The sequence below is a fragment of the Kwoniella dendrophila genome, chromosome 2 (genome assembly GCF_036810415.1).
Source record: "Kwoniella dendrophila CBS 6074 chromosome 2, complete sequence".
Taxonomy (NCBI): domain Eukaryota; kingdom Fungi; phylum Basidiomycota; class Tremellomycetes; order Tremellales; family Cryptococcaceae; genus Kwoniella; species Kwoniella dendrophila.
The window spans coordinates 405,336-427,062 of record NC_089477.1 but is presented as its reverse complement, the minus strand read 5'-3'; the positions used below and the strand labels follow the sequence as shown (position 1 = coordinate 427,062).

Below are 21,727 nucleotides of genomic sequence, written 5' to 3'. Positions count from 1 at the left end.
AAAATCAAGATCTACCTAAAGACCTCTTATAATTCAAAGCACCAGCATTATCATAAAGTAAATCCATTTGATCTTCTCTATAATTATCCTGAATCACTTTTATGTCTCTAGCTTTTAATTTTAACATATTTTTACCATTCATGAAATTATACATTGGCCATTTAGGTAAACCTGTTCCGCCACTTCTCCAATGTGTTCTTTCATTCGGATTTGTACGATGAATGAAGTTTATCCTATAATCGTTAACCATCAGAAATCAGAAATCAAACCAACAAGATTGTTTCAGAATTGCTACAGCAGCAGCATTGTTCGGGTTTAGGTACTCACCAATAATCCATCATGTAATCACTTAATTTACTATCATTCAAAGTATAGTTGAATTGTTGATAATGTTCATCTCCGATTCCAGGTTTAGCTTCACCCAAGAAATATGGTACATCAGTTGCGTGAGAGACTATTTGATAGTGAGTCAACAATCATCTGCATCTTATCAGGATGATACAACTTACCTCCCAAATAAGCGGGTCTATCGGGACTGATCTGTTCAAATTGATATGTCCATGTTTCTTTGAGACCATATCGATTAGCGGCTCTCAGAAAGTGCCTTCTGGCAGCTTGGAACACTACATCCCCGAATATAGCTGAAGCTTGTTTGAAACTGGGTTAAGGATCAATAGATCAGCATCATAAAGATATGGCTTGGTGATACAGTATTGAAGGATGTGGCACTTACGCAGGATCAAGACCAAAAGTTTCGTTTCCCGTTCCGAACGGTCTTGTTACGCTAATCAGCTGTCTACAGTTAGAGTTAAAAAGAAAAGAAGCTTACGATCCTATGGCTGGATCATTTGGATATGCTTCCGCCAATTGCTGTTGAAGTCCTCCAGGAAGGCCGTTCGGTTCAATCGCTTCTGGAATAGATAATGCCTCAGGATCGGTGATCGAAGGTGGTATAAATTCCGTTCCTCTTGAAGTAGGATGGAATGAAATACATTAGCTAATCACTTGCCCTAGATGCATATCAGAAGCTCACTCGTCTTTCACATTTCCAGTGATAAAAGAGATCTTAGCGAAGGAACCTTCCTCAAGCAGCTCATAAGGTGATTTAGGAATGAGGTCTCCATCGATACTGGGGGCTAAGGTACAAGTGCATATCAACAGCGCATCGATCATTCGTATAATTGCTGAAGACGCTTACCGAAAATAAAGCTAAAATCAATAGGTTCATATGAGCTTTCCGGTTCTATCGGAACGACTAACGAAAAGCTGAACTCACCTTCCAGACCATCTTGGATCAGCTTGTAATACGAATTGAGCTTCTAATAATTCCTGAGAGGGTAATAGCCTTAAACACTCAAAGCTGTTTTCAGTTTGTTCAGGTGATATACAATTAGTAATGTTTAGAAGCTGTTGATATGAATCTTCCCATGTCGTCCCTGTTGGTCCTGTGGGAGCTGAGCTTTGTGATCCCGATGACATGATCTGGTTCGGTATAGTGCTCACGTTATTAGCTAGATTTCTGTAGGAAGACGGATATCAATACTGTACTTACTGCTGATCTGAAAAGATCAAATTGTGGATTGAGGTACAGAAGAGAGATCGAGACCGCACCGGAGGATCCACCAAGAACAGTTACCTATAAGAATTAAAATGATTTACCAAACAATCGAAATATCAAATTAAAGCTAGATGTACCTTTGTAGGATCACCACTAAAAGCGTTAATATTGTGTTTGATCCATGTCAAAGCAGCAATGTGATCTCTCAGAGCTAGATTTGCAGCTTCATTTTCCGCAAAACCGGAGCCATATCTATACGCCAGTTAAAGTGGTAAATCAATCAATAGTAAATATTTTAAACACGGTAGGGATGGCTGAGCACTTACCCAAGTCCGAAGATACCCAAGCGGAAATTAATCGCCACAAAGATTATGGGTTGGTCCTACAGTATATGATATAGTATATGTTTTATCAGCTGAAGAAGGCAACGGCGTTCAGACAGCTGACTGACCATCTTCTGAGAATGGGCAACAAGGTAAGATCCATTATATATCGAAGCGGCACCTTCAATGAAACTTCCACCGTGACTGCCGATTTCATCTCCAAAGTAAGCTAGGTAAACACTCCTTCGATAACGAAGAGGAAGAGATATCTTACATATAAACAACTACAGGCCATTTATCACGTTTATTTGTCATCTTCCTATGAGGTGTATAAATATCAAGATACAAACAATCTTCGTTCATACCATAATGACCTTCTGAAGTGGTATTTGGTGCTTGGGACATGCTGGAGCGTGTTGTTGTGCTGTAATATTGGTGATATAGTTGATTTGTTCTGGCGCTCTGAATCTTCTTGGGCCAATGGCTGCATTACATTATGATGTCAGTTATGTGGTACTCTACTGTACCAACACCAGAGATCGTTGGCTGAACTTACGAGGTTGTGCATATGGGATACCAAAATATAAGTCTTGATCGATAAATTTATCGTATAAACCTGTAATGGTGATTTCATTTACACACCAATTGGTATCAGTTTGAAGCTTGACTGTTGGGTCACGACCATCATCTGGCTCATAATCAGGATGACCTTTTCTTGGTTCCAAATCTTCAAGGGGAAATGCCAATATAAGCGGCAAAATCAGTAAGAGGACAAAGAGCATTGTGATTGGTTTTCAATGATCAATAGTTCGAATTGTCGTTACAGTACAGGAGCAACAACAAATAGGTCAATAAAGGTAACAAGAAAAGATGTAAATGAAAGATTGCTGTGTAACAAATTCCGGTGTGAGATAAACTGAACAGTATACATACATGGTTCCTTTGGTCGTGTGTATTCTTCTCATCGTTCTTGACGATGATTATCTCCATTCGCTTCCCATCAATTGATTGAAAGAGCGATCAGTGCGCCACCAAGTTTGATTTTTTTGATTGATTGATCTTCAAACCTTAAAGCTTGTTAATCAGGTTGTCAACAATCTGCGCTGTGCACTTGCATAGAATGACGAGACTGAGAATCTATCGATTATGCTTGCTACACCATCTTGCTCGATATCTAGATACATGTTCATTTATTTAGTAGGTTTATGACTGACTGGATTCCCTTCACACTTCACTTCCATCGCCCCCTTTCTTTTACCTGCACATGATATATCCTTATCTCGATTCAGCTGAAATGAGGATTATCTGATGTTATCATTGTTTTTCCCCACTTAAAACAATATCAGTACTCAAATTGCTTTTAGCATCACTTTCGATAGTTTTAGGTCTCTCCCTCTTGAAATTTTCAGTAGCTGTTGTACTACTATTTCCAGCTGAATTTCTTTTGAACACATCTTCATCGGTAGTATTGGTGATTTGAGAGTTATTTCTTGCATGTTGGGTTTCGATACCAACTAAACCAATTTCTCTTGTACCCATATCAGTTGAAGTTAACGGTATAGAAGGTGATTCCATTCTTTCCAAAGTTGATTTTCTATATCCTTTGAAATTTGATGTAGATTTAGGTCTTGGAGTAGGAACAACTTTTAACATTCGTTGTACGTCTTTTCTATAGTTGAGTGATTGGAGGATAGCGGAGAAATATACCTGCCCAAGCATCCAGGATACGATTCGAGAATAACCAGCTATTCAATCATGTTATCAATATTTACTCTCTTTGTAAAAATGAGACTATGAGTGAATACGCAATAGACGGACTCACCAAAAGTAGCTCCTTGTTTAGCAACAACAATAACGGTGGCGATGTTGACTAATACCGGTCCAGCCCTGAAAATGAAGGATAGGTTAGCAAGGTGTGTTCGCCAGATAGGATAAGATTCAACTCGCATGGTTTCGTAAGTGAGCCTCAATAATAATCTCAGCAGATTCCCTTCTGTCTTTCTAAATCCGTCTCTCTCCTTAAGCAACATGGCAGTCACTGTAAATGTATCTATCAGTCAAGTCACTCTTTATAATAGAAATGGAAATCTCACTCAAGCCACAGACCAGAACATCCTGTACCAGAGCAACTGAAGCCCAAATGACTATCAATCGATTGTCGGTTTTTCGCCACGAATCATATTTCATAAGATTCTCTGGTGATGGATTATCCGCAAGCGAAGGAAGCATATACCCTTTTATGGCCACACTAAGAAGGAAGAGGTTAAACCCGCCAAGCATACAGCTTTACTTGATACGCCACGAGAAGAAGAGGAGCTCACCCCAAACTCAGACCCAAACTTGTGAATATACCCATGATGAGAGGAGGTAGTAACCAGTTGTTCTTCTTTGCCAACTTTAATATCAATATGTACATCAGCCTTTGTCTGCATGACTTTTGCAGAAATTGGGTGAATAGCAAACTTACGAGCCAAGCTCTTCTTCCGAAATATCCGGCAGCAACAAAATTCATAATTCCAATAATAACAATAACAGTCATATTACACTTTAAGTCGGTTACAATAACTGTCAAAAGTTGCGTAGCTGCGTTTTCGATAAGTCTGTGGGTCTATGATGTACAGGAGAATATAAGTTAGTGGATAATCAGGCTGCAAAGAAGGTAAGGAAACATAGTCTATATCACAAGACTTACTTGCCAAAGATTCAAGCCAAATTGCAGACTATTGTAAACCATCATCAGTGAGTGTCAAAAGAAGAGTGATGATGTACAAGTCACAGCATTAAGAGTAACATACAGTAAAGTGATAGCACCAAGAATGATACCGCATACTGCCCAAACTGGATCAGAACGACCAAAAGCTGAAAGGTATTTTGTGGTCTAGTTTATATGGAAAAAATGTTAATCGAGTCAGCTCACAGTTTTTCAGGCTTGACCACATTAAAAGATCGCAAGAAAAAAGAAAACTCACTTGAACAAGGATGGTACCAAATATCAAACCTTCTATAGCTGCTCCACAAGCAGATGAGAACTACAATATTTGCACATTGCAATGATTTAGTTACCAAAGCGAAAATACTGTAAGTGAAGTGACGGAGTTTGAAGATACCTTGTAAGTGGTCAAGAGATACAGACAAACTTACAGTCAAATTTGTAGGACTTGATCCGATGAAGAGATAAATCGCATCACCTAAATCCCTTTTACCCAAAGTAATTATCTCTTCATTGTTGATGTAGTTAGTGAATATAGGTAAGAAAGGATGAAATCCACCTGAAGAGAGATAAGGATGAGGTGGAATTGGAGACATTTTCTGTGTACTGGATACTCGTATGTGATCCAGAATATACCGAATCCCATGAAAGATATAAGAACAAGAAGTTCAAGAAGGATCGAGTTGATTGAAGGACAATCAGCAAAAGTCGTCATTACCTATCTTATAGAAACGCTATCATCCAACGTCTTTTCGTTTAAAATGATTCTTCCATAGCCATTTCATTTCATCCCTTATCTGTTGTAATCCCCTTTAACTCTATATATTTATGTGGATTTACGCCCGAAACATGATAAAACCTTTCTTCGTTATTCTCTTCTTGCATTCGGACTTTCCTTTCCTTATTGGATTTCAAGTGTACTTCACACAAAAGACCTCACTCCATTCGGAACTACCAGAGAGGATTGATCAGCGTATTTGCTATATGTATGTTCACCATCAGTATAACTTTATTCTCTGTTCATCGGAACCAATCAGTATATACTGAGGTCACCTAAAGGACTTTGTTTATCTTCGGCTAAAAGAGCTAAAGGAGGTTAGCGATCAGTTTGAGTACCTTTCCGAATTATTCTAGACATTGATATGATCCGGATTTTGATATTAGTGTTTTTAGGGTCTTTGATGGTGAAGATAGTAGCTTAGACAGAAAATATGCATCTAATACATTACAACGTTGATTCAACTTGATTTGATTTAAATTTTTAATACCCCTGATTCTCGCCCCATCCTTTCACTGCACCATCACCTACTAGTATTTGATTATCTATCACTTCACCATTAGTTAACCTTTTATAAGTTTCGATCTTTTCACCATAATTTGATATTTGATATATTCTGACTCTTCTATCGAAACCTAATTGACCGTATCCTGAATACGATGAACCACCATCGAAGCACATCCTATAGTGGAGTCAAGATCAAAGATCATTACGTTGATTTCGACTAATGTTAGATATATTTGAATAGGTTTAACTCACCATATACCATCACTTCTTCGACATCTGTCTGTATTATGACAATGACCATGACTTAAGACTTTAACTTCCGATACTTTTCTACTATCTTTCAATTCCTCAAAATCACCTCCAATATCTTCATCATTTTCGAAAGATGATTTGATAGCATTATAGAAAAATCCACCATTATGTTTCGAATTACCTTGACCATCTAACATACTGCCTTTATCTAGATTATCAATTTCTTCTTCCGTGGCAAATTCAGGTTTATCAGCCGGTGAATATGCCTCAGGTAATGGTATATGGAACCACATCATCGCATTTGGTTTACCTAATGTTTTTGGTATCTCTTCCTGTCTTTTGATTGATAACCTTGAAGGTTTTGCCCTTTTATTTTTAGACCATATATCACCTAGATCAGTTGTACCATCAGGTTGAAAAGGTCTAGAAATCGGTTTGATTGATGATGATACATTCCTATACCAGTCTATCTGTGATCTGGAAAAGTAATAAGGCGGACATCAGCTGTGAATAAAGGTCTTTTACCCAGGCATAGCCAACATACACTTTCAGATAATCATAATCTGCTTTGGCCCATGGTAGAGTTTTCTTTTGGTATGAGTGAGAATCGAGGAAGTACAGAGTAAAAATATGCATATTGGAGCTGTTATAGCAGGTCAGCAGAGCCACTAGTTCATGTGTCACGGTTTGACTTACCCATCGGCTGAATGTAACTTGATATAGTCTATTATTGTATGTAACCAGAATTAGCGTTTACTCTCTTCGATGGAACGTCTTGATATGAAAACACTAACAATTGCCAACACCATCAACACTTTTAGGACCAGCTCTAGCCAAGGAATAAGGCATATGTTGCATAGCTCTCATCTGTTCAGCTCTATCTTCAACAATTTCACTATCATGATTACCTATGAAAGCAGTAGTTGAAATTAGCTGAATTGTCCCAGAGACCTTCGTAGCAGGTATCAACTCACCAAAAACAGCTGTCCAGGGAATTTGACGATCAATAACAGGTTTAGCAAATTTAGCTAAGACTGATCGTGAATCGTAACTTGTGGCTTGTCCATTAAGTTGATCTCCTGAGAATACCTAGAGAGGATAGAGAATATCAGCGAATTCAGTTACCGGCTTGACCACTGATTTATATCACAAACTTACCACTAAATCAGGTTTTTCTTCATCTAAAGCTTGACCTAACCATTCAGCAGTATCTTCATCACCTATACAAGGTGATTTATCTGTATCTCTACATTCACCTTGTCCTACTGAATAATGTAGATCGGCGACTAGATTGAAGATTCTTGTTAGCTGACAGAGATGTATTTACTGAAAATGTAGATATCAAACTCACTTTGCATAATTTTGAACGTCCCATCATTGTGAAATTTCGGTACTGAAGCTCTTGGAGCGACTGGGGTGATTCATCAGTAGATATCAGCTAAGAAATCGTCTTCGCCAAGTGACAGATATAAGCGATGAATTTCATATTGACAACTCACCAGGATTACCTTTTCTTACAGCAATACCAACAGATTCCCATCTACCTTTTTTACTTATTGTTATTGGTTTACCTTTTATCCTTTCAAATCCGAAAAAAGGTTGTGAATCACCATAAATAATATCAATTTCAGTTATATAACTAGCATTGATATCTTCAATATCATTTGATTCTCCATTTTGAATTTCTTCAACTCCTCCTGTAGATGTTTCACCTGAATCTTCAGGTAAAACGTCTATGTTTTCGTTCGTGTTGGAATCTGTAATTTGTGTTTCTTCTTCTTCCTCTACCTCGTCTAGATGAAGTAAAATCATCAGTAACTTCTCAAACCACGATAAGGATGATTAACAAACAACTTACTTTGTTTTTTCCTATAATTCCTTCTCTTCCAAATATCATCCCAATTTTGACTTTTAGTTTTATACCATAATCTCTCTTCATCTTGATTTGGCCAAACTCCTGAATGTAAATTACCTTGAGCTTTAATCCATCCTTCATTTGTTAATTCAATCAATTTTTCTGATTCAGGAGGTTCAGCTACAACTTGAATATCTGTTATTAAATCTACATCTAATCTACGTGATCTACGATAATATACATTCAAGTACCTAATGGACAAATGAGCAGAATAGATATTTATCAATTTTATGTTTCCTTATTACGCTTTTATGTTAGATGGAAGACTGACCTTGACTTACCATATTCCAGTACGTAAATTTAAATCTTTTTCAACAATAACCCATTTACCTTTTAATTTATCTATTTCAGGTGTAGTTTCAGGTGAACAATATGAAGGGAATAGATATGGAGGGAAATAACATGGTTTAACAGCTATTTCGGTAACTATATAATACGAGGTTTAGTCAATACTGTAATTAGTTGTTTCGGCTTGATGAAATGCAAGTATATAAAGTAAAGTTATCAACTTACTTCCCGTTGTATGTTCTGCCAATGGATCCTATACAAGCAAGGAGACATTAAAACTCAACTTTAGTACGTCTCAAGTAAGACTAGTTTCCAGTAAATCAAATGATAAAAATTACTTACCCAATTTTCTAAAGGTATACTATTAATCCAATCTGAGTTATTTTTACTATCACTATGACCAACATCTAAAACATCATCATTTGAAGATTTTTGTTTGACAATTTCAACAATATCCCAAGATTGCCAACCTAAATGTTGTTTAATTGCTGGACTTTTAAAATGTGATAATAATGAATATGAAACCAAACTAAATGAAAATAAAAGTATTAATATTATAATAGGTAGAAATGATTTCAAGTATAAAAAAGGTGGTGGTTTGTATTTTGATGATGACGAGAGATTTTGATAAGTTGGTGTTAGGCCTAATCTAGGCATTATATATAGATTTAAATGGATATCACTTGATTGTAGAATTACTAATTATGTGTCGAGCTTCTTGAGCGGCAGTATAAATAGGTGGAAAGGTTGATCTTGGTTATCTAAAAGTGCTGATTCTCTCTAGATTTAATCAGCCAGCCGGTTTTCATTAAGATTTTTGGATGATCTCTGGAAGCATTCCTGAATATCCTTACTTATTGTGACTTGATGATTGCAGATAGAAGAGTAGAAAGGAACGCAACTTTATCGCAGTCACATTACGTTCGTTGTGGACATGGATGAACGGATAAAGTGGAGGTCCGAAAAGACGAAAACACCATAACGATTGGAAGTGGGATACAGTATGGCATTATTTGACAATGGCACTGATTAATAACAAGCAGATCTTACTTTTATGTGAATGACCATATTGGATGACAGAGTTTATATATTCATTTAGATACTCAAGATGTAATATGTAAGTATGTATGTACAGATTTTACACGTATATACATTTCCTCTAATTTTGATGGATGTTCCTCTCCTTGAGCTCAACCCTCTTAGTATTCATTTCATCACTAAAATCTTGTCAATCTGAAGGTCGTCTTCCAGTCTCCACCTCAAAATACTACAAATATAACACAGTTTTCTTGTTGTGTGTGATATGACGAAATCGCTTGATAGCGATTTAATTTTGATCTTGATCTAATTCCATCTTTACGAAACCATTTGATGATGTTAATGATAATATCTTTGATAAAGGATATTTCTCATTGAATTCCAATTCTTCTTTTTCATCTTTATTTTCAAATTCTTTTAACCATTTTAAAGATTTACCTTGCCAAATTTTTTGCAAATCTTGAATGTTTTTAGGATGATGATTATTCATAAAAGTATCTTTTATTGATAAAGGTTTATTATACCATTTAAATATTTTTGGTTTAATTAAAATACCTTTATTATTTATTGAATCAATTTTAATTGCTATACCTTGAGGTAAAAAATGAATTTCATTTTTATCAAATTTAGCTTCAGTTAATACAATTCTTCTATCTTCTCTTTCTATTCTTTTCGCTTTCAGGTGATCAAAATTTCCAGGATTTATTCTCGAAAGTTTATGATCATCTTCATAACCGTAATTAATCTCATCTGTTAACCATGAATGTTTACTAGCATCCGACTTTTTAGCTATTTCAAGTAAATCATATAATGGATTTTCAATTGTAGCAATGTCTGACATTTGGATTTGATACCTAACGGACCGGACTTTTATCAGCTTACAATTCTTAACATAAAGATGACACTTTGTTAGCGCTTACTTGACTGCATTATCCTGATCTGAGCCCGAAAATTCAACTCCGCTTTGCCATAAAGTCCACTCATGACCCGTTTCAGGCGGATCTAGCCAGTTTTTGAATGCTTCGGGGGTATAAACGAGTCTATATACGTTCATTAGTCAACAATGACATACGCTTGATGTTTAATTGATTTTGTGCTCACCCAGCTTCAGCCTTTGCGGTTTTTATGGTCTTGTCTTTTATTCTAGAGCAGAACATTAAGCTTCCATCGTGGTCTTGATCATCTTGAACAAGGGTAGCATCTTCATCGTCATCGTGAGGTACCGAGATCAGAACTGGCGCAACAATCTGCCTTTCTTGGACCCATTCTGACATTCTAACTTTACGTTTACGTGATTTTAGATATGTCTTGTTGATCTATAAGATGGATTGTCGTTAGCTTCCGTCTGAATCACCGAGGCATTTACAGGGGAGGACCAACGTCGCTTACAGCTATTCTTTCGACTCTCTCAACCACTATACTACTTCCGTCATGACCATTACCCCAACCTCTAGTTTTGATACCATTTCTTTCTGTAGCTGTATATCTGATTAATCTGGGAACCAATCTGATTGTAACGTTTATAATATCTTTATCTCTTTCATTCGAGCTGCTACTAGAAGACCATCTTAACCAACCAGCGTGAATCAGAATTAAACCTAAATCAGAATCATCTGTATAAACATCTGTACCCCAGATTTTTCTATCTTTGAAGATTACACTATCACCGATCAGGTTTCCGTTTGAGGTTGAAGGTGTACATGAAGAATCATCCCATCCCTGTTCACCTCTCACTTTCCAATTTTTACCTAAAAATCCACCACCAATTCTAACATTTATCAATCCACCTTCGTTTTCAATTTTACATTGTTCACTTTTGGATAAGGTCCAATGTTCACCTGTATAGACTTCATTTGATATTATTTGATTCAAATCAGGTACAGTTTTTAACCATTGTTCAACTTGACTTGATGATACTTCTGGCCATTTTCTGCTTGGATTAGTTAATGCTGCATAGTCTGTTTCTTTTGTTAAGGTGTTATTAACTTCAGCTTTCTTCTCTTCCTCTTTCCTCCGCTTTGAGGCTTTGGCATTGCTAGTCCTTCGGTGAGCGTTTTGTGCGTCTTCCACAGCTGCGTCCATTCTAGGTCTTTTATCTCTTGGTGTATATTGATATTCACGTGATTCACTTTTGTAACCATAAGGTCTAGGCTCACGGGTTGGCGCGACTTGTTGGATAACTGATGATCCTGCAGTTGTTCCGTTGGGTTCTCGTTTATCAGGTTGATGAATGACTTCAATATGCCTTGTGTTATTCGGTTTGTCGGCTGGTCCATGATCTGCGGGAGGGTCGCGTCGGTATGGATCAGATGATGCCGCTGGAGCTGGCTGGGTTGGTCCTGTTGTTGGCCTGAAGGCTCGGGGATGATGGTTTATTGATGACTTTCTTTCTTCCGCTTCTGCAGCTCGCCATTTTGCCCGCTGTTGTTCTTCCCTTTCTTTATCAGCTTTAGCCTTGCTTTCCGCCAACTCCTTCTCCTTGCGCCTTTTCTCTTCTTCTCTCTTCTCCCTAGCTTCTACAGTCTCCCTTTCACGTTCTCTATCACCCCATCTTGGTCCAAATGCTCCATATCCAGGAAATCCACCTAGACCGAATCCACCGAATGTTCCAGGATATCCACCTCCTCCAAAGCCGCTGTACGAGTTGTAGGGTGCTCTCGTTGATTGAGATCCGGAAGGTGTATTGTTGGCAGGTGGTGCATTGGACCCCGCTGCAGATTGTTTGGATGCGGTACCGGTAGCAGCCGTAGGCGAGACAGCAGCATCTCTATCCCGAGGTGGGATAGTGGTCTGTGTAACCGCAACAGGCGATCGCTGGGCTTCTCTATTTCTTGCAGCTTCGTTGAGAGATGGAGGAGCTCCGTACAAAGACCGAGCAGACGCGGCTGTTTGAGCAGTACTTTTCACTGGACTTTTGGGTCCAGCGGCATTTGCAGGTTCGTTGATCCTTGCACCGGAACCACTTGGAGTTCGACGATGACCACTTTCTGCGGTGAGATGACCATGAGGACTAGGGGCAACAGAAGCGCTGGCGGAACGTTCCCGTTCGAAAGGGGAGGGGAGAGATCTCGAGCCTAAAGAGCCGTACCCAGGCAGAGGAAGGTTTGGTCTAGGTGTAGAGCTGGTCGCCGATGATGCACTTGCTGGAGTGATTTGAGGGGAAACAGATGGTCTTCCAGTGGAACTTGCTGAATTGGGTACAGCGAGAGTTCTAGAAGTTGTTGGTGAAGGGGGAAGAGAAGGACGAGAATAAGGATTTGCAGAAGCAGAGTTTCGATGCGTAGGTGATGTGTCTACTGAAAGCGGTTTTGTACTCCTTTCCCTCTCCCTTTGGATGTCACGTTCTTTAGCTAATCGTTCTTGTCTCTCCTTTTCCCTCATTTCTTGTTCTCTAAATGGTGAAGATCCAAATAATCCATAACCACTAGCAAGTCTACCTAAATTGGACCCAGAACCAAATCCGGACACTGGTACAGGCATAGGTTTTCTTGCTGCTGCTGCTCCTCCATTCAAAGGATTCGAAGCGGATGTATAAGTGTTTGGTCTTTCTTCACGGGGAGTAGAACCGGCGGAGGGAGGATTACTACCTGGTGTACCAGAATGATGATGATGATGGTGAGCTGAAGACGCGTCGGAAGGTCTGTGTGAGTGTAATGTATGTGTCGAATATGGTTTGGTTATTTCTATTTGTTGATAAAAACCCAACAGAGCGCAACATGAACGGTGTCAGCCGATCAATTTTCCCTTTTCCCGGTAATCCAACTTCTTTTCTCATCATACAATAAATAACAAATAAGGCACAATTATAAAAGCTTTTAATTGTACCATAATACTCACCTGTTAATTTATCACGATCTCTGTCCCGCTCACTCATCAATCCATAACTAGGTCTTAATCCACTTCCCCCACCTGGCGTTGATGCTGGTGTACCATTTCTTGAACCAGCTGCTGATGTAGATCCAAGATGGGAGGTAGGTATATTCGGACTTGTTGCGGTACTTCCGTTAGCCGAAGTTGGTTGAGCGGAGTTTGATGATGAAGGTGGTTTGCCGAATGGACGCATTGTTGATGCCTGTAAGCTTGTATATGGTGGTAGGAAGCTTGAAGGCATCAAAGGACGAAGTTGATGTCCACGAGCGAACTATCAATGATGAGAAGCTGAATCTTGTGGTAAAAGATGCTGTCGTCGGAGGGTGGAGGTGATTCGGGTAATGACGCCGAAAGGCTATGTATCCATTGAGTTTGTGATGAGTTGACTGTAATCAAGGAGTGACCCAAAGTAAAAGCGAGAGTTATAAAGGCAATGGACTGTTTGAGATAAATATCACTTTATGAGGTGTATAGTGTATAGTAAAGAAAGAATGAGAGAAGAAGCGAGATAAAATGGGATTAGATGACGTTTGATGGATAATCTTTTGTCTGACTTGCATAGTAGTTAGTTAGTGGATGAAAACATAATCATAAAAAACAGGGGTCAAAGCGTCGTCTGCAGAGTGTATCTGTCCCTTAACCATACAACACAAGTTTACCCTGAATCTAATCATCTTACCGCCAAGCGTTAGTTGACCGTAACACAAGTAAGATTAACCGAGTGAAAATAGGTTTGAGAGTGATCGCTTTCTCCGGAATTTAGGGTTTTGTAAATTAGTCAAAATTGATCTTGAAAAGAAGCAACATGTCTTGTAACTCGGAATTTGCCGGCATTACTCTAGATTACCTATGTGAGTGGCGGCGTTGCTCAGAGACAGGTTATGTTTATGAAATACAATTTAGTTAGGTAACTCATATAAGGATAAGGATGACGCGAATGAATAACGTGTTTGTCTTTTGTTTGACTTTATTGACTTTGACTTTTGACTTTGTGGATGCGCAAGTGAAAACGTAAACATTCAACTGCATCATCCTCTCTTTTAAGAACTAAAACATACAATCACCTCCTTTTCCTATACATATCCCTACATTCTTCATCTCTCCATATCATACAGTCATTTGAAACGCCTAACACACAAGGCTAGAAAGAATAGAAGAATCTTACGAAATATTATACATAAACAAGCAAATATCACAGCAATATTTCATCGTTTCATGTCAATGCCTACTCCAAACATATAATTTCAAGACGAATTCCTTATTCCTTTTTCTTTCTCTCAACACCACTAATCCTACCTCATTCCGTTTACCCATATTTGGCTTACGACCCATCAAAGCAAAATGGTCAGAACTGTTCGCGAGCCAAATCCAACTACACCTCAGCTGTTGCGAGTCTCAACTTCATCGGCGAGTAGTTCTAGAAGATCGTCTGGTGGAAGTCCACAACAGCCAGTCTTCATGAGATCCAAAACGAGCTACCACGCTTCTTCACCTAAAGGCAATGCTGTAACAACCTCTATCGTAACCAAGAAACGAGCTATATTAGGTGAAAGAGAAGAAAACATAATACTATCATCGCCATCTCGGGTTCAACCTCTAAAATCAAGTCTGAAAATGAAGAAAACTTCCCTTACACCTCGCACTAAACCATCGAAAGACAATCCAACACCCGAGTTAAACAACGATCTATCAGGATTATCAAGATTTATAGCGAAATCTCCTTCAACGAATCTACCACTTCCTACTCGACATGATATACCTTCTTCTTCACCTATGGCACCGGACTCATCTTTCATCTCTAGACCCGGCTCTACACCATATCTACCACGGATGTCAATGCCATTTCGAGTCAATGAAGACGACACTCTGCTGCTAAATATGACAGCACCAGATATGGCGTTCTCTTCACCGGGATATGACTTGACGGATGATAGCGATGTAGAGGCTCCTCGAGGTGGTATGCTAAGAAGAGGAGGTTTGATGACTCCCGCAAATAGTCAAGAGGTTCCGGTAAGTCGGGTATATTTGCTAATGTAACTGGATATTCGAAAGTAACTGATCTTGCCCTATCACACAGTCCGGCTCACCACAACGGGCTCAGACAGCCAAGAAGACAACAGCTTTCTCCAATGTCACACGCAATCCTATATCTCGTCTGCCTACACCTCCTTCATCCCAATGCGGATCACAGAATTTACCTCTTCCTCCACCAACGCCTCAAGCCGGACCATCTCGAGCATCTCGAATCAGAGCTAGACCATCACCGACTCCGCCTAGACGAATTAGCACGGAACCCTCAGAAGTGCTTAGATTAGGTGATATAACAGCAGAATGGGATACACCATTGAGATTAGGTGACGATGTTTCGCCAAATCCCAGAAGGAAGAAATCTCCTAGAATATCTCAACCCGGTCAAACCCCAACAAAGCAACGGTCACCTTCAGCTCCAACTAGTCGAGTAGAAGTTGTCATTCCTACACGTTCCAGGAGTAATACACCTATCACAACGAATGAACCCCCAGCAACTGTCAAACCGAGAGTGAAGGGTAGAGCTTCTAGTAAAACACCAAGTACATCCCGTCGCATCAGCGGTGGGAGCAGTAGGAAATCAAGTGGTGACTCAACTAAGACTACAGCATCAATAGCTACTCCTGCCGTCAGCCGTTCACAAAGAAGTATCCCTTCGACCGCTCCTGCAGGCCGAAGAAAATTCACACCACCAAATACAACTGCAAGAAAAACTCGAACTACTCCACCCTCACAAGCTAATAGAAGAGCATCAGTACCAGCTAACACCAAAACACCAAAGGGTAGAGGTAGGAAATCGATAGCTCAAACACCAAAAGATTTAGCTTTAAGTGGAAGGAAATTAGGAATGTTACCTAAACCTATACATGGTAGTCCAGGTGATGATCCTTTATTACTTAAAGGTAGATACTCTCAAGATGATAGGAGAGAAGGTGTAAGAGATAATGCTGGTGTTGCATTATCATTCGATCATTCGAGTACAAATTCAAATGGTCATCATAATGCTATAGCTGGACCTTCATCGTTAGAGAGAATACCTAGCTCATCACCATTCAGTTTCCCGCAAATTCATCAACAAGAGGATTTGACTTTACTTCCAATGAACAGCAATAGCAATTCATACTTTGATGATATGGGTCCAGCTTGGTCTGATGATGGTTCTGATATGGAAGGTGTAGGTGAGGATACATTTATTCATGTACATCAAAGAAGGGAACATCCCGCTTCGATATCAAGAATAGGTGAATCCGTTTTGGAAGAGCAAGAACAGGAAGATGAGCACGTGAATGAAGACAAGGATGATGATGATGATGATGAAGAAGGAGATAAAACCATTGAGGCTGAACAGAAGGTGCAGAAGAATCACAGTCCACTTATACCACCAAGAACGATAGATGAGGATCAATCGATGTCTCCTGATAACGAAGAAGTAGATCGATCCTACTTGGAAGAGTCCACTATCACTCAAGAATCAACTGAACCTGCTACCCCTCCAGTCATACCTTCTGCTCCATCAATGAATCAGTATCATTCCCCATTGAAAGAGGAGACGGAAAGACTCATAAGAGCTATAGAATCTCCTCATTGGGGCGTTCCGAATCAGAATGTGGACAATATCCCCGAAGAGGTTGAGTTAACTATCCCACAACCAGACATTGTATCTACTCGATCACCTTCTCCATCAATTAACAAAGATGCGGATGAAGAAGCAGAAGGAGATATCACTCAAGAAATGCAAGAGCAGAATTGGGATTTATCATCTGATAACATCGATCTATCAACCTCTGAAATCGCTACACCATTACACACTAGTGTATCCTACAAAGGATCAGCTTCTCCGATCGAGGAAGACGAACCAGAAAACCGAATCGGTGATATGACTGAAGAAATGGAGCAGAATAATTGGGATGTGATCGAAGAGAATATCCAAATGAACAATGGTGAAAATGAAGCCCCGTCATTGTCGTCGGAGGTTGTTCAACCACTCGAACCAAATACTATCGCTGAGGAACCTCCGGTGATTGTATCTGTTGATAACACTACTGAGACAGTCGAGGACGAAGGTGCGAAAGAGGAAGAGCATAACGATGAAGGGTTCACTCTACCTCGACCGGCCCAAGATGAAGTGGCAACCCAACAAATCGCATCTGAGGATCCACCTGTCACCCAATCACCACCTCCCGTCACTTTTCAGCAAGTTGAAGAGGTCAGCGATCTTGAAGTCGAATCAAAGATAAACAACCATCCTGCAAACGCCACTGTAGACTTTGATTTTTCAAGGTCTCTCACACCTTCGTCTTCCGATCATTCACCTATACTGGAGGAGTCTGAGCAAATAGGTGACATCACTCAAGATATGGATGTTTTGGATTGGGAAAACTCTGAAGAAGATATCGAACCTCAACTTGAACAAGGGTTTCGTGATTATCAGGTATCCTCGTCTACTGTAAATGAAGATAGTCATGACGAACTTAGGCAGGAGACAGACGCAATTGCGATTGTGGATTCAGATATTTCTCCAGACTTCCTTCAACAGCAATCGGCTCCTCAAAATGAAATGCCAGAATCTGAAGTCACCCCTAAATCAGAAGGTGTTGTGGAAGAAGATGTTAGTGAGAACACTCTCAAAGAGATCGTCCTGCAGAAAGCGGAGGCAGAAATGACGAATCGTGATCAATCAGAGTATGAAAATAATGATGACGAAGAACATTTACAACAAGGTAAGCTCTTTTAGTCTTCAATGTATGATTTGACCTTATTGACTTCTTTTTACAGGCCCTATCGCAGATATTGCCGAGGGACTCGTTGAAAAAGTATCCGTCACGCGTCCCTTGGAAGCAATACAGCCAGAATTAGCAATCGAACCTGAGACATCCAGATCAGCGAGTCCTGTTCGTTCAGCATCACTTTCAAAATCACCCATGATTCCCAATATCTCACTCAACCCTGAAGAGATTTCTCAACCGTTAGTCATTTGTCCAGTTATACAAGATGAAGCAAATGGACGATCGACCACTCCTTTGGGCGAGCCTGAAGAAAGTAACATACCTGCCTCACCAGTATATCGATCTACAACTCCAGCCTTTTCTCCTCCTCCTCCTCCTCCTCCACCACCTTCAACTTTGGCAACTCCATATGAGCCTCGCTCGTTGAGATCACCTTCTATACCAAAATCACCATTCGTTCTAATACACCATCGGGGCGATATAACTCTTACACCCAGACCGACTTTCCAATATATCGCTCACAGATCACCTTCGCCTTTGCCTCCTCCTACACCCGTCTTCACAGCTGAAGAAAGAGGACATGCGATTTTGGAAGAAGCCGAAAGAGCTTTAAGAAGAATGTCAAAATTGAAAAGTTTATCTCCTTTACCTCCGGTTTCAAGGAATGAAGAACCTATAGAATTCAGTATGCCAGAACCCGCTCAAAGTCTCAATGACGATGTTGGAACAAACAATATTGAAGAAAATAGAGAGACATCTCATTACGATCTGATCGCGAATCCATCAGAAGCAAACGCCAGTGGCAATCTGCTTTCTGATCACGAGGTGGATACTTCGGATGCAGGGAACATCATTACAGAAAACACATCATTCTCGATTTGGGAGAACACGACTGATGAAGATGGAGTAGTCCGAATGGACGAGGTGGAAGAAGGTTCAACCGTCGGAGATAATACCATAGAAGCGAATGATTCGGCTTGGGATTTATCTACTGAGGAATTTGATGTACCTCTCAAAGATGAATCTACCGGCGAAGAAGAAGAGGAAGAAGAAGAAGAGAGACTCGAACAGGAAGACGCAACTGATACATCGCAAACGCAACCTGAAGTATCGCAAGAGGAACTCGAACAAACTCAAGAAAAGGAATTGGAAGAGGAAGAAAGGATCTCACCTGAACCAGTTGAAGTGCCAGAACGTATCATACTGCGATTGGTTGAAAAGGGTGTCATAAAGCTGGAACCTGAATCTGATGCCGAGGATCTGGAGGAGGACGGAGCTGCTGAAGAAGAGGAAGAGGAACAAGAAGAACAAGAAGAACAAGATATCGATCCCACCGAAGGTCTGGTTCATTCGTCACCAGCACGAAGCAGAAAAAACTCTCCGTCGACTTCTTACATAGAACCCAACACTCCTTCGCCTGATCCTGCTAGATCTCACATTGCCGGTCCCTCGACCCCTTCTGTCTATCCTTCACTTCCGTCACCAATCGAATCCCCAACACCTAAAATTGCACTTCCTACTGTACTTCGATATGCCAATCAATCTGCTCCTGGAGGTATAACTGCGATAGAGCGCATGCTCTCGCAAAGAACCGGTACTTCCAAACTATCTCAGCAAATCTTACCTTCTTCTCCATCAACGGATGCCGAAGCTGAAAGTGAACCACAACAATCTCCCTCGCCTCAATCCCCTGAAGTTGAAGCTCAAGCTGGAGCTCAAGAATTCGAGCAAGGTGATCAATCGGTCATTGTTCGTAAATCACGTAGAACATTACATGATGAACTAGCCGCTATCACTGCGGTGGATGACGATAACCCAGAAGCAGATGAATCTTTCAGATCTGTAGTGGAAGTATCAAGTCTTGATCCTAAAGCTGCTGCTAGAGCCGCTGCTATTTTGAAACTCGTGAGTTCATTCATCCAGTATCACCAGTACGCAAACCGCTAACTAAAGGCTGATTGATCAGAATCACGCATACATCGAGCATGGTGTATTGCCAAAGGCATCTACCAAGGAAATTGGAGGTATAGCGACTTCATCTTCCTCAATAATGAAACAATCGACATCACATTCCGATAAAGAGAAAAGAGATTTATTGAATGAAGCTGAACTGGAAATTGTTGATTCCCACCGAAGATCTAGGTCAAGATCAAGATCAATGAGTAGAGTACCAGCAGAGAAAGAATTACCTGGTATGTCAGTATTAAGAAGACAAAGAGAAATGTCAGTGATGAGTTTCATGACGGAAGATTATCCTGTCCCTGGAGCTTTCGTTAATTCACCCAGAACTCAAATGCACAAGCAACAACTGAAAATGAAAAGAAAAAGGGATCTAGTTTCAGTTCAAGAAGAATCTGTGGAACCCGAGCTACAAAATGCAGCAAAGGAAGAACAATGGGGTGTGAAAGAATGGAAATCATTAGAAACAGTATATAGAAAGGAGAAAGAATTATGGTTAAAAGACAGACAAATCAAAAATTTACCTTCACCTTCTTCAACACCCTCATCTGTTCATGGTGGTTTGTTTTCTTGGGCAAGAAGAAGTACTTTTGGCTCCAGCTCAAATCAGCCAAAGTCAAAAGAGTGGGATACGAGTAGAGTAGTTGAGAACTTCTTGGAGGATGAGAGCGCACAAGGCAAAAAGTGGGATAAGTAAGTGTTTTGAAAATTCGGTGACGAGACATCAGGGCTGACTGTTATTTTTCGTTTCGTAGAGACATGCTTGTTCTTCGAGTACAAGCTATCGAAAGAAGAGTTAACAGATTATCCTCATCGACTACTTCCGTTACTTCTACACTTCAGACTCCAGCACCTAAAAAAACTAGAACAAATTTAGGTTCATCTTCAAATACCTCTATACAGACTCCGCAAGTTAACAAACCGGCAAATAATGTTGAACCACCTTCGACAATAAGAAGGATGTTAGGTTTCGTTTGGGGTAAATCTAAACCTAAAGCAGATACTGTACAAGAGAGAAAAGGTGGAAATATAATGGATAAATTTGAAGCTTCTTCTTCCTCTTCTTCGTCAACCAAAGCAATACAACCTTCCTCCTCCACAAATCTGATCAAAGGCAAAGGTAAAGAAAGAGAAATCTTACCTACATCTCAGACGAGAGAAGTACGACCACCTGTTCCTGCTTCACCAGTATCTCATCCTTCATCTACTTCTTGGACACCTATTCCAGAACCACCACCGCCACCCCCGGCACGAGTCACAACTGTAACTTCGACTAGACCTAAATCAATTCCTGGTCCATCCAACCTCATCAACTCAATCACCTCATCTACATCCTCTTCATCATCATCTAATACACCAAATATCCCTTCAATCACTCAATCAACTTCTTTACCCAACTTTTATTCTTCAACAATAACATCTTCAAATTCAAAATCATTATATCCAAATTTGAACCCGTCATTATCACAAAGATCGAATGCTATAGCTAGACTGTTTCCCGATACAACTGATACATCTATCAGATCTTCTTCTTCGTCATCCTCTGCGTCATCAATGAACGCTTCAAGGTCAGAGAGAAATTTGAAAGAGTTGGAAACAATCGCATTACAAAAGAAAAAATCAAACGGTAGTGTAAAAAATTTAGTTAAAAATTGGGAAGATAAAGGTATAATTGGACATTCAACTTCGAAGAAGTAATAGTGAATTGTTCCAACATGGATTATCACTGTGTTATAGATAGGCTCACAATAATATATTATTTCACGACATATCAT

General features: G+C 39.8%; 7 protein-coding genes across 7 annotated transcripts; 1 reads left to right on the top strand and 6 right to left on the bottom strand.

Annotated features, from left to right (window-relative positions):
* Window positions 1-4: 4 nt before the first annotated feature.
* Window positions 5-2,196, bottom strand: L201_001582 (uncharacterized protein; the record flags this gene model as incomplete). Its single annotated transcript, XM_066217371.1, has 13 exons — window positions 5-233; window positions 328-454; window positions 510-658; window positions 734-775; window positions 830-967; window positions 1,034-1,136; window positions 1,199-1,209; window positions 1,277-1,482; window positions 1,553-1,636; window positions 1,696-1,810; window positions 1,885-1,940; window positions 2,010-2,085; window positions 2,156-2,196. 13 exons carry the CDS (start codon window positions 2,194-2,196, stop codon window positions 5-7), a joined length of 1,377 nt encoding a protein of 458 aa, XP_066073468.1.
* A 44-nt stretch (window positions 2,197-2,240) lies between these two features.
* On the bottom strand, window positions 2,241-2,663 carry L201_001581 (uncharacterized protein; the record flags this gene model as incomplete). The annotated part of the gene is made up of 2 exons (XM_066217370.1): window positions 2,241-2,365; window positions 2,438-2,663. The coding sequence occupies 2 exons, from the start codon at window positions 2,661-2,663 to the stop codon at window positions 2,241-2,243; spliced, it is 351 nt and encodes a 116-aa protein (XP_066073467.1).
* A 532-nt stretch (window positions 2,664-3,195) lies between these two features.
* Window positions 3,196-5,187, bottom strand: L201_001580 (uncharacterized protein; the record flags this gene model as incomplete). The annotated part of the gene is made up of 10 exons (XM_066217369.1): window positions 3,196-3,626; window positions 3,704-3,768; window positions 3,829-3,919; window positions 3,975-4,129; window positions 4,203-4,276; window positions 4,349-4,489; window positions 4,574-4,601; window positions 4,677-4,759; window positions 4,851-4,910; window positions 5,023-5,187. 10 exons carry the CDS (start codon window positions 5,185-5,187, stop codon window positions 3,196-3,198), a joined length of 1,293 nt encoding a protein of 430 aa, XP_066073466.1.
* Window positions 5,188-5,852: 665 nt separating this feature from the next.
* On the bottom strand, window positions 5,853-8,988 carry L201_001579 (uncharacterized protein; the record flags this gene model as incomplete). Its single annotated transcript, XM_066217368.1, has 13 exons — window positions 5,853-6,051; window positions 6,129-6,605; window positions 6,673-6,771; window positions 6,825-6,852; window positions 6,923-7,036; window positions 7,103-7,217; window positions 7,287-7,414; window positions 7,480-7,539; window positions 7,628-7,921; window positions 7,987-8,234; window positions 8,325-8,469; window positions 8,557-8,584; window positions 8,674-8,988. 13 exons carry the CDS (start codon window positions 8,986-8,988, stop codon window positions 5,853-5,855), a joined length of 2,250 nt encoding a protein of 749 aa, XP_066073465.1.
* Window positions 8,989-9,658: 670 nt separating this feature from the next.
* On the bottom strand, window positions 9,659-10,210 carry L201_001578 (uncharacterized protein; the record flags this gene model as incomplete). Its single annotated transcript, XM_066217367.1, has 1 exon — window positions 9,659-10,210. The coding sequence occupies one exon, from the start codon at window positions 10,208-10,210 to the stop codon at window positions 9,659-9,661; it is 552 nt and encodes a 183-aa protein (XP_066073464.1).
* A 75-nt stretch (window positions 10,211-10,285) lies between these two features.
* L201_001577 (uncharacterized protein) lies at window positions 10,286-13,480 on the bottom strand (the record flags this gene model as incomplete). The annotated part of the gene is made up of 4 exons (XM_066217366.1): window positions 10,286-10,409; window positions 10,471-10,685; window positions 10,759-13,052; window positions 13,207-13,480. The coding sequence occupies 4 exons, from the start codon at window positions 13,478-13,480 to the stop codon at window positions 10,286-10,288; spliced, it is 2,907 nt and encodes a 968-aa protein (XP_066073463.1).
* Window positions 13,481-14,580: 1,100 nt separating this feature from the next.
* Window positions 14,581-21,650, top strand: L201_001576 (uncharacterized protein; the record flags this gene model as incomplete). The annotated part of the gene is made up of 5 exons (XM_066217365.1): window positions 14,581-15,249; window positions 15,317-17,987; window positions 18,043-19,898; window positions 19,960-20,645; window positions 20,708-21,650. The coding sequence occupies 5 exons, from the start codon at window positions 14,581-14,583 to the stop codon at window positions 21,648-21,650; spliced, it is 6,825 nt and encodes a 2,274-aa protein (XP_066073462.1).
* Between the last annotated feature and the right edge of the window lie 77 nt (window positions 21,651-21,727).